Source organism: Triplophysa rosa, linkage group LG8 (assembly GCF_024868665.1).
Source record: "Triplophysa rosa linkage group LG8, Trosa_1v2, whole genome shotgun sequence".
NCBI lineage: Eukaryota > Metazoa > Chordata > Actinopteri > Cypriniformes > Nemacheilidae > Triplophysa > Triplophysa rosa.
In genome coordinates, this window is record NC_079897.1 from 3633524 (window position 1) to 3650460 (window position 16937).

General features: G+C 39.2%; 1 protein-coding gene and 1 long non-coding RNA gene across 9 annotated transcripts in view; one reads left to right on the forward strand and one right to left on the reverse strand.

The window, feature by feature from the left end:
- syngap1b (synaptic Ras GTPase activating protein 1b) overlaps window positions 1-16937 on the reverse strand; it is a 105929-nt gene that overhangs the window by 69134 nt on the left and 19858 nt on the right. For 7 of the 8 annotated variants that reach the window (XR_008963394.1, XM_057340349.1, XM_057340347.1 and 4 more), the window contains exons 2-3: window positions 9290-9426; window positions 360-465 (exon numbers count right to left, since the gene is read on the reverse strand). Coding sequence is in view for 7 of the 8 variants with exons in the window: in XM_057340349.1 (XP_057196332.1) it covers window positions 360-465; window positions 9290-9426 (243 nt within the window). In the remaining variant the exon portion in view is untranslated. The remainder of the gene's footprint in view (window positions 1-359; window positions 466-9289; window positions 9427-16937) is intronic. The other variant, XM_057340346.1, reaches the window with a different exon arrangement.
- LOC130558107 (uncharacterized) lies at window positions 399-11869 on the forward strand. Its single transcript, XR_008963395.1, has 3 exons — window positions 399-487; window positions 6162-6197; window positions 11370-11869. It is a non-coding gene; the product is annotated as an uncharacterized LOC130558107 (long non-coding RNA).

The window sequence follows — 16937 nt, forward strand, 5'->3', positions numbered from 1 at the left end:
ACCCAATAAAGAATCCATGCTTCATTGAAACACAATCTCCCCGACCGCCTCGTCATCAAACGTGAGCTAAAAATGTCATTCGCATGAGATCAATCCCATTCAATAGTCACTCAAAGCAAACACACGACATTCATCCATGCCGATTACATCAGAGGCAACAGCTGTGGGCAGGCCTTCTCGGAATCCTGTGAATCCTTATTCGTTGTCACGGAAACTGCAAGTCTCTGATGATCAGCAGAGGGCCACGGCGTTCAACACGTCACATGTACTGCTATGCAACGGGCAGGCAGACTGTTAGAGATGCGAACGCATCGGACCCAGTGGACGCGGGGCGGCGTCTGTGAAACTCACTCACTTACCCATCTCAGGATGGTGCCTCCCCTCCACAGGCACGCTGACCGTCCGTCGCAGCAGCTTGTTCCTGTGCGACTCGGAACGCCGCTCGCGCATCAACAAAGGGTGAACCTGCGGGCAGCAGAGATAGAAGGTCAGTGCATGGCGTAGGGTCAATACACACAGGCGAGTCACACACGTGGAGCTCTGTGGCGGTGCACTCTGGTACCACGGCCACCATAAGTCAACTTCGTTATCATTTACTCAATATCCTGTACTTGTCAGATTTTTTTTGAAGAATTTTTGAGTGTGCCTTGACATACAGTATAACAGAATATTGACAAAAAACAACAACAATAATACACACAAAATAAACAAAACGAACCCATTTAATTTGTCTACTAGTGTATTTATTAAAAAAAAAAAAAACTTCTATAAATATTGCAATAATATGGAATTCTTTTGGCTACCAAAATAGTGTCGGGAAAACCTAAAAATGTGACAGCCTTACGTTTATTATATGGAAAAGTGCTTTACTATAGATGTTTTACGGAATAAAGTCCTACGGTTTGGAACCACATGAGGGTAAAAAATAATTACACAATTTACATTTTTGGGTGAACTATTACTTTAAAATGTCAGGTCCCGTTGGGGATAAACCCCTTGAAATAATAAAGCAAGAGCTTGCATTTGGGCAAGAAAATAATTGCAAACTGCTGAGCGTAATGTTTTAATTTAAACCTCTGCATGGGTCTGCGTCTCACGAGAGATTCTTCCTCACAGAGAACTCTTATCAACAGCGCCCCCTCTGGCGCTCACAGCTCGGCACAAGGGCCGTTTAGCGACGTGGGCGTCTCTCCTGTGTTCCCAGCACTATCAGCAGGGAGATAAGATCGGGGCTTTGAGAGCACGGCTGTGAAGAAGGCGATTACCTTCAGTCTGCGGTGATAAATGAGCAGGGCGAGAGAGGATCAGAACAGGAGCCCTACGGGGAACAGCTAAACCGCTTCCCGTCACCTGAATTTAGGGGTGGCAGTGCCACTACGGCGGTCACGTGACCCGGCTGTATGCACGCGCTCTCTCCTTTCTAAGTGCACGGTTCAGCATTTTAAACGCAGATGAGAATGCAGATTTATTAAAGGAGGACGTCTAAAGGGAATGACAGCGGCACACACAGCTGACTGCGAGATAATGATGTGAGCCCTGCCTGATGGTGCATTGGCGCGGTTTGTCTTGATAGATTTAAAGATGAAGGATGTCTACATTAAGATACACCCATGGGGGAGTATTCTGTTAGGGCAGAGCGAAGCAAAATATTATCTTTAAATGCTTAGATGCACGACTCCTGAAATTGATCTATCGCGGGCCGCAATGAAATTACACGAAGGATCTCTTCATAAAAAATACATAACATGCAATAAATCCTTTAGGAAAGTGTGCAAGATCTGTGCTCGTTTATCAACTTGGCCTTTTATGGGAACGATTATCCCCCACGTGGCCTTGACAGGCAGCGCAGACTTATTTTTAACCATACAGTCAGTGCAGTGTTAACAAGTTGTGTGTTTGCACATCGTGTGATGCATCGGCTTCAGAATGAGTTTTGACGCGAGTTCAATAAAATGAATGGCTTACAGTAAAATCAAAGAATTTTTGTTACTGTAAGATTGTATCATGCATTGGTGCTTGCCAACAAGGAGAGGTGGTTGTGTAACTCAAATTTGCTGTCAAATTCAAGCACCGTGTGTCAGGGGTTTTTCCTAAAACACCTTGAAGGAAACAAAAATAGAAACGAGATACTTGATCATAAAAAGTAAAGCTGTAACGACACTGCTGAGATCATTTGGATCGTATTATATTTGTCTTATGAATTCTTGTGGTGCTATTAACATACTGTAGCTTGGGGCTGGATATTCGTATGGCCAATTACCAGATGGGAAACTTAAAAAAAGAATTTGAAAACATTATTTTTGCAATTTCATTTTATGCCACTACTGGGGCAGCCGCAGAAATCACACACTTCATGTTTAAAGCTGCAATCTGTAACTTTTGGTTAAAAGTAAGAAAAAATCTGTTTTTGAGCATAGACATAAAACACACCCAATCAAAACGATAAATGTATCATAATGATTTATAAGTTTAAGTACAATTTAGCAGGACATTTTAGGCTGACGTCATTTAAAGGGGTCATATGACACGGCTAAAACGAATATTATGGTTTGTTTTAGATGTAATGTAATGTGTATACACGATTTAAAGTTCAAAAACGCTGTATTTTCCACATACCGTGCATGTTTGTATCTCCTCTTTGCCCCGCCTCTCTGAAACGCGCTGATTTTTTACAAAGCTCATGGCTCTGAAAAGCGAGGTGTGCTATGATTGGCCAGTTAACCAGTGCGTAGTGATTGGTCGAATACTACAAGCGTTTCACGTAAATGTAACGCCTCTTACCATATTCGGAGCATCAGGTTCGCACGCAATTCTCCTGACAGGTGATCAAATGTCATCGGTACTTCCTTATATCAATTCGAGCCCGAATCTGATACGGAAAATGAAGATGATCAAGCCGATACATCAACTTTGCCAGCGCAACTTGAGCACGATGTAAAGGATTGGTAAGGTTTTATTAAAAAAATATGATGTTAAATAGTTAAAAACTATAGCTAACTGTTTTACCTTTTATATACGACATTATACAGACTATAAACAAACAACCATATACATCATACAGAGTTTGTGTGAGATTGAAACAAGCTCGCATTACAGCAGGGAATGGTATAAATAACACGAGCGCTTTGGCCCTTCTTGATCAACCAGTGTTACGCCACGTCTCGATGCGACTCAACAAAGACAATAAACCCAAAATAAATACTAAATATAAAAAGACATTATAAACGACATTTGTTGCCTCTAGTGGGAACATTATTACTGATTATTAGGACTTATGTTGTCTTTTTTCACGTTGCGCGCGTGTCTGCATTTGCAGATCACAAACACACGACAAACTCAACTCGCGTTAGTCCGTAACAAAGTCTTTTACAATGAAAATATACTTACAGGCTGCGAATCTGAAGCGCCAGCGAAGTTGTAATGGTTGGAACGGCCCCACTTTTTAACCAAAGCTTTCGCGCATAGCTGGTCTTAATCTCTCTCCCAATTTTATTAAAAAAATATGATGTTAAATAGTTAAAAACTATAGCTAACTGTTTTACCTTTTATATACGCCCCACTTTTTAACCAAAGCTTTCGCGCATAGCTGGTCTTAATCTCTCTCCCACGTTCGTGAAGCAACCGTCGGAGAAATGCGCTGCACAAACTTGAACATTCGGATTGTACTTTTCTGTAACAGTGTTGTAAATAAAATGTAACCATTTGTTTTTAGTTGTCTCATCTTTTGGCAGGGCAAACAAAGAGTCTTTTTTTTCGCAACGAAACACACAGCGTCTCCGCGACATGGCTGCGGCGGTGCCGATACAATGAGATTTACAAGTACGCCCACCTCACTTGCGTTTAGATTTGGGCGGTCTTAAGTCAAATCATGTTACGAAGTGACGTACATTCGTCGGGGTGTGGTTACACAAGGCGTTTCAGGCCTTTTCTGGGTTCGCATTCAATTTTAGATAGAATGCATCTTTTGTTCCGACACTTTAATTTTAGCAATTTTACGTGCCTTATACATGCATGGGTAACTTATAACACACCAAAGACACAGAAAAACACGTATTTCTGCCATATGACCCCTTTAACTTTAATCCTATTTCAATTTTTATGTATAGATAAGTACCGTACGTAAAGTAACCTGCGAGAGATGTTGAAAGAGAGGCAAAAGTTAAAGACTGCAGTTTGAAAAGTCCCCATTCACTTTCGTTTGAACTTCACTACTTCATTCAGCAGAGATAATTAGTCGTTCCATTTGTGATTTTTCTTTACAACAATTTAAACAAACAGCCTGTAGTAGCCTATCACATCTGCTCATTTCAATGTAATCTGCACTAAACGTATTCAAGCAGGTGAAATACATAGCCTGTGTCATGAAACTGAAGCCATTAGACCTACATGAGAGCTCCAGTGTGGATGAGGAAGTGCAGGACACAGGTGAGTGACAGTCTGCAGAATGAGTTCAGCTGGGTTCTGCACCTGAGCGACTGTGTTGCCTTGGCAGCAATTACTTGGTTCAATGTTATCTGGCACAGATCACAGAAGAGTAAATGTGAAAAAATGCAGAGGGACTAAGACCAGGTGAAGATAGACCTGCCACGGATCGCTGATTCCTTTCCCGATGGAGAAAAGACTCACATTCCCTGCTCTACAGATGAGCCATTGGTGCATATAAAAGCCATAGTGTTGTAAAACAAAAAGTTGTAAAAATGTAAATTGAGGTGTTGTACTGATAAATACAGTATTAATAAAATGTATAGCTTGAATGAAGTCTGTTAAATAAAAAAAAAGAATAAATAATACATCTAAAATATATTTAGATATTTAGGCCTAAATTAAATAAACATTAGTATAAAAAACATTTATAGTTAAAAAAATTGTGAAGTGGGCCTTAATAAACTAAACGAGAATGGGAAATGTTGCCTTAGCAATAAACTGAAATAGGTTTAAGTGAAAATAAATCAATCATAAAGCTAAAATATATTTAGATATTTATATTATATATATAAAATAAATATTAGTATTTCTAGTAAAAAAAATATACTAAAACTAAATCAAATAAAATATAGGCCTTAATAATATTTGAAAAACTTAAATTACACGAAAATTTGAAATGCTCTTAGCAATAAAGTGAGGTAGGTAAAACTAAATAAAATATATATTTAAAATGTATGTATGTATATATTTATATTATATTAGATAAATATTAGTATAAAATATTTATAGTGAAAAATTATAAATAAACTTCAAATAAAAATCAAATAAAACGGTCTTCTCTTGAAAATTATACACCTGCTAAACCAATACAAGGACACGCCTGTACGCCCCCCAAATCTGGTTTAGGGAAGGGGTGGGCTGGAACTTGGCAAACTCATCCAAGTGGCACTGTAGGGGGCTACTCCATATGTCAGTGCAGTCTCAACCGGTCCAACTGTATGATAGGGCAGGTGATGGAGGAAAGGAGGAGAGCAGCAGGTGTGAACCAAGTTCTGTCCTAATAGGAAGCTAATAGATCACAGCCCTGTCTGACAGCCCCCTGCTGACAGACCCACCGACCCCGGTTCTCCTGGCATTCTGCTCTATCCTGGATCCGCCTGGCGAAGCCCTGCCGCCCCGGCATCACGGCAGAACACCACTGCTAAAGAGAAGAGTGATGAGATGTGTCTGCTTGTATCAACATCACATCACTGTCACGTTACGGCTGCTCTCGTAATAAATGACACAAGGTGATGTGCACACGGGAGACTTGGCGCTGAGGATTATATTCTGATCCAACAAATGCTGAACTGGAGATATTATCTCCTGTTTTACTTGTGCAATCACTGAATTACAAATGGAAAATACCGTTGAAATCAGTCAAATCTGGCAGTTAAAAGATACAGATAGATGAATCTACAACTTTCTTAACACGAAGATGGCATTCCTGAACAACAAAATGACAACTGACAGCTGCCTGTAAACCTCAACATGACACTTAAAGTGACAGTTCACCTCATCAGTTATTTACCCTCGTGTCATTCAGATCTGTATGTTACTGTTTCTTCTGTGTAACACAATAGAAGATATTTTGAGAAATGTCACAGTGGTTTTGTGTCCATACAATGGATGTCAATGGGGGCCAGTGTTATTTGTCTACCAACATTCTTTAAAATATATTCTTTTGTGTTCTGCAGAAGAAATTAAGTCATATGGTGTGGAATGACATGAGGGTAAGTACATTTTTTATTTATTTTTAAAAACTGGCAAAAAAGGCCAAAATCCTGTCTAGTACTGTATATAAACTTCATGCTGTCATCAGAAGCATGTTTTTATAGTGGTAAACAACAGAACGAAACACATTCCTTGACCTTTGTTTGTGCCTTCAGGTCAGACTTCAACTGTAACTAAAATTATGTCTAATGAAATGCGGCGAAGAATGAGAATATTCCTCTAGTTCATACAGACTAACAATAGCATGTAGACACTATGGTTTATGTCTGTGATGTACCATCCCAAAAGAAAGGAAAATCACATATGACATCTCTTTAATATCTCAATTATTTCTCCCAGACATCAATGAGATTAAATGGAGAGCAAATTGCAACTTTTGCTTAAGTTTCCTGTGTCTCAGATATTTATCCTAAGAAAAAGAGGCAGAAATCTCACCAACGTCTCCATTAGAGTTTCAGAAGAGATCTCAACAATGTAACAAACTGAGCTCAGATTTGTCAAGTCTACAACCAAAGGTCAATATCATTGAAGATCTCAATATAAACTCAAGTATTTCTAATAAATTGTATTTTACCTCTACAATCTACCTTCATCTTATACCTCCATATTCATGTATTTGAACGATTGTTTTATGTGCATCCATTTAAATAAAAATTTTAGGGAAAACATCTAGGACATAATACTAAATGAACTCCATCCAATCTCCTAAAGTTATGAGAGAGCTCTGGGGTGTAACAACTAAAAAACATATCGTAGATACACCCTTTCCCAACTTCCTGTTTTAATAGGAAATACATCAACACAGCAATGAAAGCTGCGTCAAGCATTTCATAATTTTGGTCATAATCTATCCTATGAAACCATTACATAACCTATTTCTTTCTCATCAGTGTAAGAAAACGCTAATGGAAAACATTTTTTATCCACGGTCACACTGTCAGCTGCAAGCACAGCCTTCTCTGATGGCTGTCTTCAGACCAATTCATTTATTTATTGTGACATCTATTAAAAAAACACGTACCGAAAGCTATGAGACGGGACATAAAATAGCCTGATTCCTGGGTCAAATACAGAAGTGGCTGTTGCACACTCACAGCTAGAGAAACCTTGCTCTGGGCTTATTTATGTAACAGGGATCACGGTGGCACGGATCCACACGAGGACCATTCATCAGAGCGCTGGTGCACAGAGCGTGTGCGAAGTCCGACGTGGGCCGCTGTCATCGCACATCAAATAGAATCTAACGGCATGTGAGAAAATCAAATCACGACTCTCTCCCTCCCTCTAAAGGCTGTTTCAGAACATAGCAACAAGCCACTACAGTATATTTATCATTCATGTAATAGCAATACAACTTTAAATTTAATTTTCTTTGCATCTTGGAAAAACTCACATTAGCTGTACTGTAGGCTTTTGGACACTTTAACCACAGTTAAATATGAATGATGCTGTGTTAAATAACAAAATGTTAAACAAAGTCTCATTTTATCTTAGTAGAGAAGAGTGTTGAGGACAGTACTTTGAAAGTTACTTGTTGTACAAGTTTATTATAATTTAAAGATGTTAAACTGCAACCAGGCTGCTTTTTTAGAAAGAGTTACAGCAAGTACAGTAACAAAAACGCTATTAAAATATTAAAAAAGTGTATTACTATAAAATATGTATAGCTCTTAATTAAAAATTAAGAAATATTAAATATATAAAGATTTAAAACTTTAGGGTGAACAAGTGTCATAGTCATGAATTTAAATGAATTATTTATAAAGACTTATCTGTATTTCAAGTAGAAAGTATCAAACGTACGTTAAAAATGTTTTTTTTTTGTTACAAAAAAATGGCAACGTTACTGAAATAGAACCCGCCGAGCTAAGAAATGTAGTTAAATTTGCAGCATTACAAGTTACTATCCAACAATATTGCACGAGCGCAATTTTTTAAACAACAATTTCAGCAAAATAAGTTGGTTTGATCTGCAATAAACATACTGTTAAAGGCCGAAGATATTTGGACACCTTGTGGTTGTTTTGAAACTCCAAAATTACCAGTGTGATTAAAATTCATTGCAGAAAGATGAAAACTATGAATAATCAGATTAAATTATTGTTATCCAGTTCACTGACAGATGTCTCAACACTATCCAATGTTCAAAAGCTTAATAAAATTCCTATAATAACAGACAAAAACACATTTATTGTGTAAGTAAAGCACTCTAAAATTATGAATTTATAATGAGTTATGTTCTCCATTCTGCTGTTAACCGAGGGCAGCATACATTTATTAGAAAATAATTTACTGCATTGAGTCTAACACATCTCGCAAACTCTTCAGAGAAAAGCCCGCCCTTCTGCAGATCCACACGTTGCCAGTGTATGTGTGGAGGAGGTGGCTGTCTTTCACTACAGGACCTGAATGAAGACCGTGACACACATCAATGGGGCAGCAACTGTCCCCCGCAGGAGATGAGTGACAGGCATGAATATTTCATAGTGGCCGCCTTCAGAAGTGACAGACGACTGAATCAGATCTATTCAAAGTGCGGCCTTATCGGAACACACGACAGAACGGCTGGCAATTAGACTGTGTGTCTGATTAATGACCCTCTCAAATATGTCTGGATCACTATCTGCTTTACTGCTCAGTTCATGTGTCCGAAACTACTGGAACGACACTGACAGACTTCCAACAATTAAGAACACACACCGATCTTCGATAATGTTGTTATGCCCGATAAACGCCATAAAGTGTCGATTCACACGACACAACTACAGAGCAGATTTATAGATTTAACCATAATTTAACCTAATGATGCGGTGGGGATGTCTAAGAAACCAGCCTTTCTACTAGTAAAAAAACAGAATTTCACATTTACAGCTAGAATTGTAGTGTAGAATTTTAGTGAAATCTGGCAACAAATATTATGTTGCACAGTATAGAGGGCAATAAAACTTATAAAAATAATAAAAAAATTAAACGGCCAAGACCTTGTTGATACTTTAGTACTAGCTTCACATTTAAAACGCGTGAGCGGCGCTTTACATTTGAGTGGAATTTGGTTATATTTGTTTATCTTTGTTTGATGGGTTGCCAGTACCTCCTCCTGGTCCAACATGTAGAGCTGATGTCCAGACATCACACACAGACGAGGGTTCCAGTCGGGTTGCTCGTAGGAGGGAGCAGCAGCGAAGGAGGGCTGCTGTCGGTATGACAGGGGGACAGCACACCTCGCATCTGGGAGAGGAGAGAATTTAAGGAGATGAGAGGAAAGGATGAAAACAGAACAGAGTGTTTAAGAAGAGAGTTTGAGGCGATGGGAGCAGAGAGTTTGAGGTGATAAGAACAGGGCAGAAGGTTTAAGGAGAGAGTTTGAGGAGGTAAAAGGAAGGAGTTTAAAGGGAATAGAGAGTTTGCAGAGAGGAGAGAGTTTGAGGTGAGAGTAGGGAGTAGGGAGGTCAGAACAGAGGAAAGAGTTTGAGGAGATGCAAACACAGGGAAGATTTGGAGTGGATGCGAGTAGAGCAGAACGTTTGAGGAGATGCGAGGACAAAAATTGAGGAGAGGAACAAGTTTGAGGAAATGAGATGACAGTTTGAGGAGATCAGAAGAGAAAGTTGGGGAAGATAAAGTTGGAGGAGATGAGCGTAAATGAAAGGACGCGGGTTTAAGGAGATTAGAGAGTTTGCGGAGATGAGAGTTTGTGGAGATGAGACGTGTTTGAGGTGATGAGGAGGGAGGAGAACAGTTTAAGGAGATGAGAGGAGAGTTTGTTGACATGAAAGGAGAGATTTTAAGAAAATTAAGGAAGAGAGTATTTGGAAAAGAGAAAAGAGTTTGTATAGATGAAAGGAGAGAGTTTGTTGAGACGAGAAGAGAGTTAGTGAGACGAGAGGAGAGAGTTTGAGGAGAGGGAAGAAGAGCAGAGTTTGTTTCAATAACAAAAATACACAACTTGCTTCAATTCAGAGACAACGGAAAACTACATTTCTACATTATCTAAAGAACATGAATGGTGCATGCCATGCAGAACCACTGCCATGAAGCTTCAATGTTCATGATGGTTGCCAGGGCGTTGCTTTACAGTTGCTAAAATGTTTTTGGTTGTTGCAGGGCATTGCTAGGTGACTGATTACACAGAACGAAGCCACAGCAGTCTCCAACATCAACTGTGCAGAAAACACTACAGAAATCAGACGTGAAATGGAAAACACATTTCTTCATATCAATACACTCTTAAAAATAAAGGTGCTTTTTAAGAGAGCCAATCGAAATGGTTTCATAAAGAACCTTGAACATCCGAAGAACTTCTCTGTTTTACAAAAGGTTCTTTGTGGCGAAGAAAGGTTCTACAGATCATAAAAAGGTAAGAAAGAGATGGTTCTTTTTGCAACCAAAAACAGTTCTTCTATGGCATCACTGTGAAGAACCTTTTAGGCACCTTTATTTTTAAGAGTGTATGTCAAAGCCTCAAATCTTCTATTCAGGCGCTCAAAATATCAACGATTTCCGAAAATGCAATATCAAGACAATCCCCAATCAGAGCAGTAAATTTCACTTAAACTTTTAGCATACCATTGTATGTGCTGAATAATAGAAAATTTGCTTAAATCTATTGGCTGTCCTGTAGCTCAGTGGTTACAGCATGGTGCTAGCAACGCCAAGGTCGTGGGTTCGATCCAAGGATAAAAATGTATAGTATAATTCAATGCAAGTCGCTTTGGATAAAAGCATCTGCTAAATGCATAAATGTAGATGTATACAAACGGGAAATATACTGTAAGTGGAACTGTACATGTGTCTAAGCACTTTTAATGTTAAACAAACAACAAATACTGCTTTTGTCCACATATATAAACACAATACAATTGACCTACATTTTATATAGTTAAGAAAATGGCTCAAAATAAGACCTTAAAGACTCCAGGGTGTCTTTCACCTCGACTCCAAACATATAACTCATGCGCAGACTTTGATATTGATGGCACCCTAAAGCCCTGAGGTTTCGTCAGGGTTTAAATCAAGTTGTAAAGCTGTCATGTGTTCGGCACTTGTCCTGTCAGCCAAGGTGAGTGCAATGAAAGGGAATACTGTGCCCTTTGACACTTTACTTCATCCCACTTCTTTATAAAAGTTATGACATGATCATCTCACACTCTTCCTTTCTTTTACTTTTGAAGCCGCAGGTCAGATCTGATATTCTGCCCCGCTGTCCCTGCTCCCGTTCCACCAGTCCCCACCTCTGACCCACCAGCCAATCAGAAGCCATCCTGACAGATGGTGGCAGCATCCGAGGGATGCTGGACCGGCGAAGGACGTTCTGTCCAGGCTCACACATATTTCTCAGATTTCCTCCAAAGAGTCGAAGCAACAGAGAAACACAGTCGCAAAACAGATCGCTGGATTTAAGCAGCCTTATGTTTGGTGGAATTTAGACTAATGGACTTTTCCTGTTTTTTGGCTTTCAGTTTGTTGGAGATGTTCCTGCTTCACTGATGAAGCTAGTCACATGAGTTGGTTTGCAGTAAATGAAAAGTCTATTTGCTTTCAAATTAACTTTAGCAGATGTCTTACAATGATCTGGATAAGCTAAATTATTTACATACTATAAACCAAAGCAAACTATTTCTATTTTACATTGAACTGTAAATACAGGAACAGATGATCTGTGATATTTGTTTCTACCCGTACATGTTTGAAACAACATGGAGATGAATAAATAATGAAAGAATTTTTATAGCTGGGTAAACTACTCCTTTAACCTGACAACAGGCCGGGAAGTTACTCAGCTTTACTCAAACAAACACGGTAAATTCAGTACTGCTCCGCATTCCCACTGCTGGGCCATCCAACGCTCTCGCTACTGCGCGCTGCGCTCTCCACTTGACAGTAAGCCAGCTGAAATCTTTTCCGCCATGGAAACAGCCTGTCACATCCAGCCCGGTCCTGATGAGAAGTCCTGCAGAGCCGGAGGAACTGCCCAGCGCTGAGCTCATCAAAAGCTCCTCTTCCTCCATGGACGACACGGCTCATGACAATTATTAATTCACTTTACAGGGAACGAAAATAAAATGGTTCAGGGCAGGAAATACATAAACTGAAAGATGACACAAGGTATGATGTGATTTTAGCAATCCCAGGCGAGAAAGCTATTGGGGACAAACAGTACACCTTTGGAACATTCAGGAACACTCTAGGGAACAATGTCTATCGGTGGCTTAAATATGCCTGTGCCTGACGATAAGAAAACATTTTTTCTCTTTAAATGTTTTAATATATACTTCGAATAGAAATCTCAGTGGTTCCTATGGCCTGTTTATCTCTGTCGGATGGTGGTCCACTGTTGTTCGTTTTTGCCAACAGGGTGTCAGAGCCGGTGCCAGTCTTGGAAGACTGATGCAAAACTAGATCAACCTCCCATGATCTCCAACTTAGTTCACACGTTTATCAGGCCAGCCCAAGATGTCGACATCCTGTAAATGTTGGAGGTTATATGATAATTTCCTCCTGGTTGTGACATTATAACAATGACAATTTCTAAATCATTTTATTTTTGAGTGGGCTAGAAAGAAAGTGTTGCTTTGTGAATGTATTCCTATATACTGTAGCAGCAGATTTGAACCGTTTTGACTTTGTCTAGCCAATAACATACTGCCATTAATATATAATAAGGAACCAAACACAAAAAATCTAATAAAAAATATATAATATAATATAAATATAATATTAATGAAAAAAATTAGGGATGCACCGATATGTAAATTTTGGCCGATAACGATAATCGGTAATTCTTGAACATTGGAAGCCGATAACCGATATATTGGCCGATATACAGTATCTAAATTAATTTTCTGAGACTGAAAATTATTTTCCCACCTGATAAATCACATACCAAGCCTACTTTACACTATTTAAAGATCCTTCAACTTTTAAACTTTTTGGGATATAATGTTTATTTAATAAACAAATTAAATATGTTCTTCCAGAGCAACCCAGAAAGGTGTTCTCAATAGCCACAAGTCTAACATGTCTCAAGACAGAAAGCATTCAGACAGCAGTCTGATTCAAACAATATGCTTTTGTTCCAATAATTTACATTCATAAATATCTACATACTACATCAACAATGTTTTGCTAATAGCAGTAATTGAATGATCATGACAGAAAGACAGTACTGTTTTGGATTTTAACTGTGAGCAGCAGGGGCGGTCTGACCAGTAGGACATTCTGTCATAATCCAGAACGGCCGTCCCACCGACAGACCACGGATAGACCAGGGACGGACCGGCCATCTGGAGTATCGGAACTTTAAAGTAAACGGACACGTATAACGCAATGACACGTCACCCCACAGCCCCCCCATAGACAGAAATGGTGGAGGGCCGATGCAATCAAATACCCCCCCCCCGCATCAACAAAACTGGTGAAGGGCCGATGTGGGCAGAAAAATCCAAGGCCGTTTTTGTTTCCCAGGCCACCCCTGGTGAGCAGTGTGCAGATGAAGTGGTTCAACCAGAGGAAATGATTCATAATTTATCGGCTATAATATATCGGCCTAAATTTAATTATTGGCCGATACCGATAACATTAAAAATGGCCATTTATCGGCCGATACCGATATGGCCGATGATTTATCGTGCATCTCTAAAAAAATATCTAAACCTTTTTTTTAAAAGCTTACTGGTGTGAATAAGGTAATGAGAATCAAAACAAATGTTACCCAGTCTGTGAATGAAAACCAGGCTCAAAATCAAAGTTTGATTTCAATCAGTTTTACTATGATTTGACTCAGTCAATATTAAATATATTCAGGTTATATTTTCTCAGAATGATCATTACATTATGTACAGTAAACAGTAAATCGCAAAAAATGACTTTAGCTGGGTTTTCACAGGCTTGGTCACAAATCTTTTCAATGTCGACACTTTAATATATTGATAATCCCACTACAGTATATACTGTAATTGTAAACTGTCTAATTAGCTGCGATTATGATCAATGTTTCTGTTAAGTTTGCATTTGTAAATTAAAAACTGATGTTGAAACGCAAATGTTTTAGCACATAAGAAGTAGATCAGCAAATGAATGCGCCAATTAGCATGCTAAGAGCCCTCTGACATCACAGGCCACAGACAGAACCGCTGTAGGTGTCTCTTCATGTTCTGCATCACAAACGTTGGGTGTCATTGGCTGGCGCGCTTCTGAGAGGGTGTCACTATGTTTTCGCGAGCCCCGGCCGCTGATGTGCGGTGCGAGGAACAGACCAAGCGTGGGTCAGACTCGCGTTGCCATTATACGGCCCAACGGGAGCAATAGTGATTATTCACATCGCTGCACCACAAACAGAGCTAAAAATAATCACACGCTACCTCCACATGCCCCAGGCAGGTAGTGCAGAAAAACTAGAGTAGCCTACACGCTACTGAGGTTTTCAGTCCCTGTTTCATAATCATATCTGTATTGCATTAACACATGTCAATAGCCTGATTTATAGTAGATTCTATTGGTTAAAAGGACGTGCTTTGATGCATGAACAAAGACATTTCTGACACGTGATCATCAGAACTTAAAAGAGAGGAATAAAAGAAATCAAATTTTCAGAGGTTGTCTTTATATAGCTCAGACTGCCTGATCTCTATTATTTAAAAAATGTTTAAAAAAAATGTTATGTGAACTGTACCGAAAATTTTGACTATAAGAAACAAAAGAAATAAAAATGGTCATTCAAAATTGTAACAAGGAAGGCGGGACGAGAGCCGTGAGGGAACGGTGCGAGGCCGGTGATGCGAGTGATAATGAGTGTCAGCTGCGTGTTGCACCGGTCTCGCATCTCTCACGGAGGAGCTACGGAAGCATAAAAGGACGAACGACAGGAGTGTACGATGAGAGAGGACCAGGCCTGGACACAAGTTTTATTTATGTTTGTGTGGCCGGCAGTTGACCGTGGCTGTCGGCCCTTTGCTTTCGTTTTGTTGCCTCTCGTCCTCCTCGTTACAATAACTATTTAGCAAAATAGCTTATTTGTATAACTTCATACACTCCTTGTACGTATTAATATGTTCTGCTTCCGTGCCAGTGATGGTTAGGTAAAGGATGGGACCTAAACCTAACCATCACTAGTACCAAAGCGTCCAAATTCATACAAATGATCCATTTGGTAAAATAGTTATGAATTGCCGTTAGATTGTGTTATTGGCTCAAAAGTTAAATAATGCATTCTGCATTTATATTTCAAATAAGTGACAACTTTGTCAAATATTGACATCTTTATTTGTGGTCCATTTTCCCAACTGCAAATTTCACATTTTAATCTTCTAATCCAGCATTTCCACTGCATACGGTGTAGTTATGCAAAGAGAATATGCGGCACTTCACAGGTAAAATGGCCAAAAGTTTCTCAGAGGAGACTTAATGGACTTCTCAATTTCGTTTCAATTGTCAGCTGTGTCACAGACAACCTACAATTCTTTTAGAAGGAATAAAACTAAGACACAAATGAGAACATTAACGCAGAGTACATAAAATGATAGAGATAGCGAATTTAATGAGAAATGCTTGAGTTCAAGACGAAAGCTTCTGATTGCACATCTGAGCACAATTTCAATCATCTTCTGAAATGTGAGAATACTGGAGAGTTCACGAGAAACTTCTGAGAAGCAGACATACATGCTATCCACCACTGCTATCTATAGAAGCGACTTAGATATTCAAGACGTCTCATTTGTGCAGAACTACAGATCATGCTTGACCCCTTCTTTTAGTTTCTAAACTATCCTCTACCTGCTCGTCTCCTCACCGCGTCCTCCACATGGCGTCACTGTAGCTGCACTTTACAGCTCCCGCCCCCCAAATCTACATACAGGAAACAAGGTTACTGCCCAAGAGATGTCACTTCCGAAACACCCACTCTCTCTCTCTCGTTCGGTCGCTCATTCTCACCCACACACCCCCAGTTTATTGCCATGACGACCGGGAAAAGAATAGAATATAAGTGAGTGTTAAAGAGACAGATGATCAGAGAGAGGGGGGACGAGAGAGAAAGACAAGGATAGTACTGAACTGGAGAGAGAGAGTGCTAAAATGTGTGGGAGCGAGAGACAGGAGAGAAAAAACAGAAGGAGGAGAGATGGAAAAGAGAAAGAGGGAGAAATATGAAGGGTTTGCAGAGAAACGGAGGCAACGAGGGCACTTTTTGGGAAAGAGAAACCATTTCTTGTTCCCATAGCAACCTAGCCATCCATGAAATATACTCTATTGCTTTCTCTCCTGTCTTTACCACCCTCCTATCGCTATATACAGCTCATAGTATATGTGACAGCAGATAACTGATGAGTGAATGAGATGATGTGGAAATCAAACGCTACATACAAGCATGAGCTCTGATGTTTCTAATTCTAAAGGAAAAGATGTGAAAGTGCTAAATACGTCCTACTACATATGGTTTGACAAGACAGTAAAATCACGTTATATTTGTATTCTTTGTGTTCTTTTTCTAAATCACCTTATAATTTACAAAATTTGAATAGAGGAGAATTCGGGATGCAGAATTTGAAACGGAATGCATTTGGAATTCACAAGGAATAATAGTAGCTGTGGTTTCTACTGTATGTGTTTACTGTATATTTATAGCTTTTTATACATCATCTTTTATGAATGACTGATAAATAAAAAATGGTATCTTACACACATCATATGGGTTATTTCCATAGATATTAGTCAATAATGAGGTTAATATTTATCTTATAGAT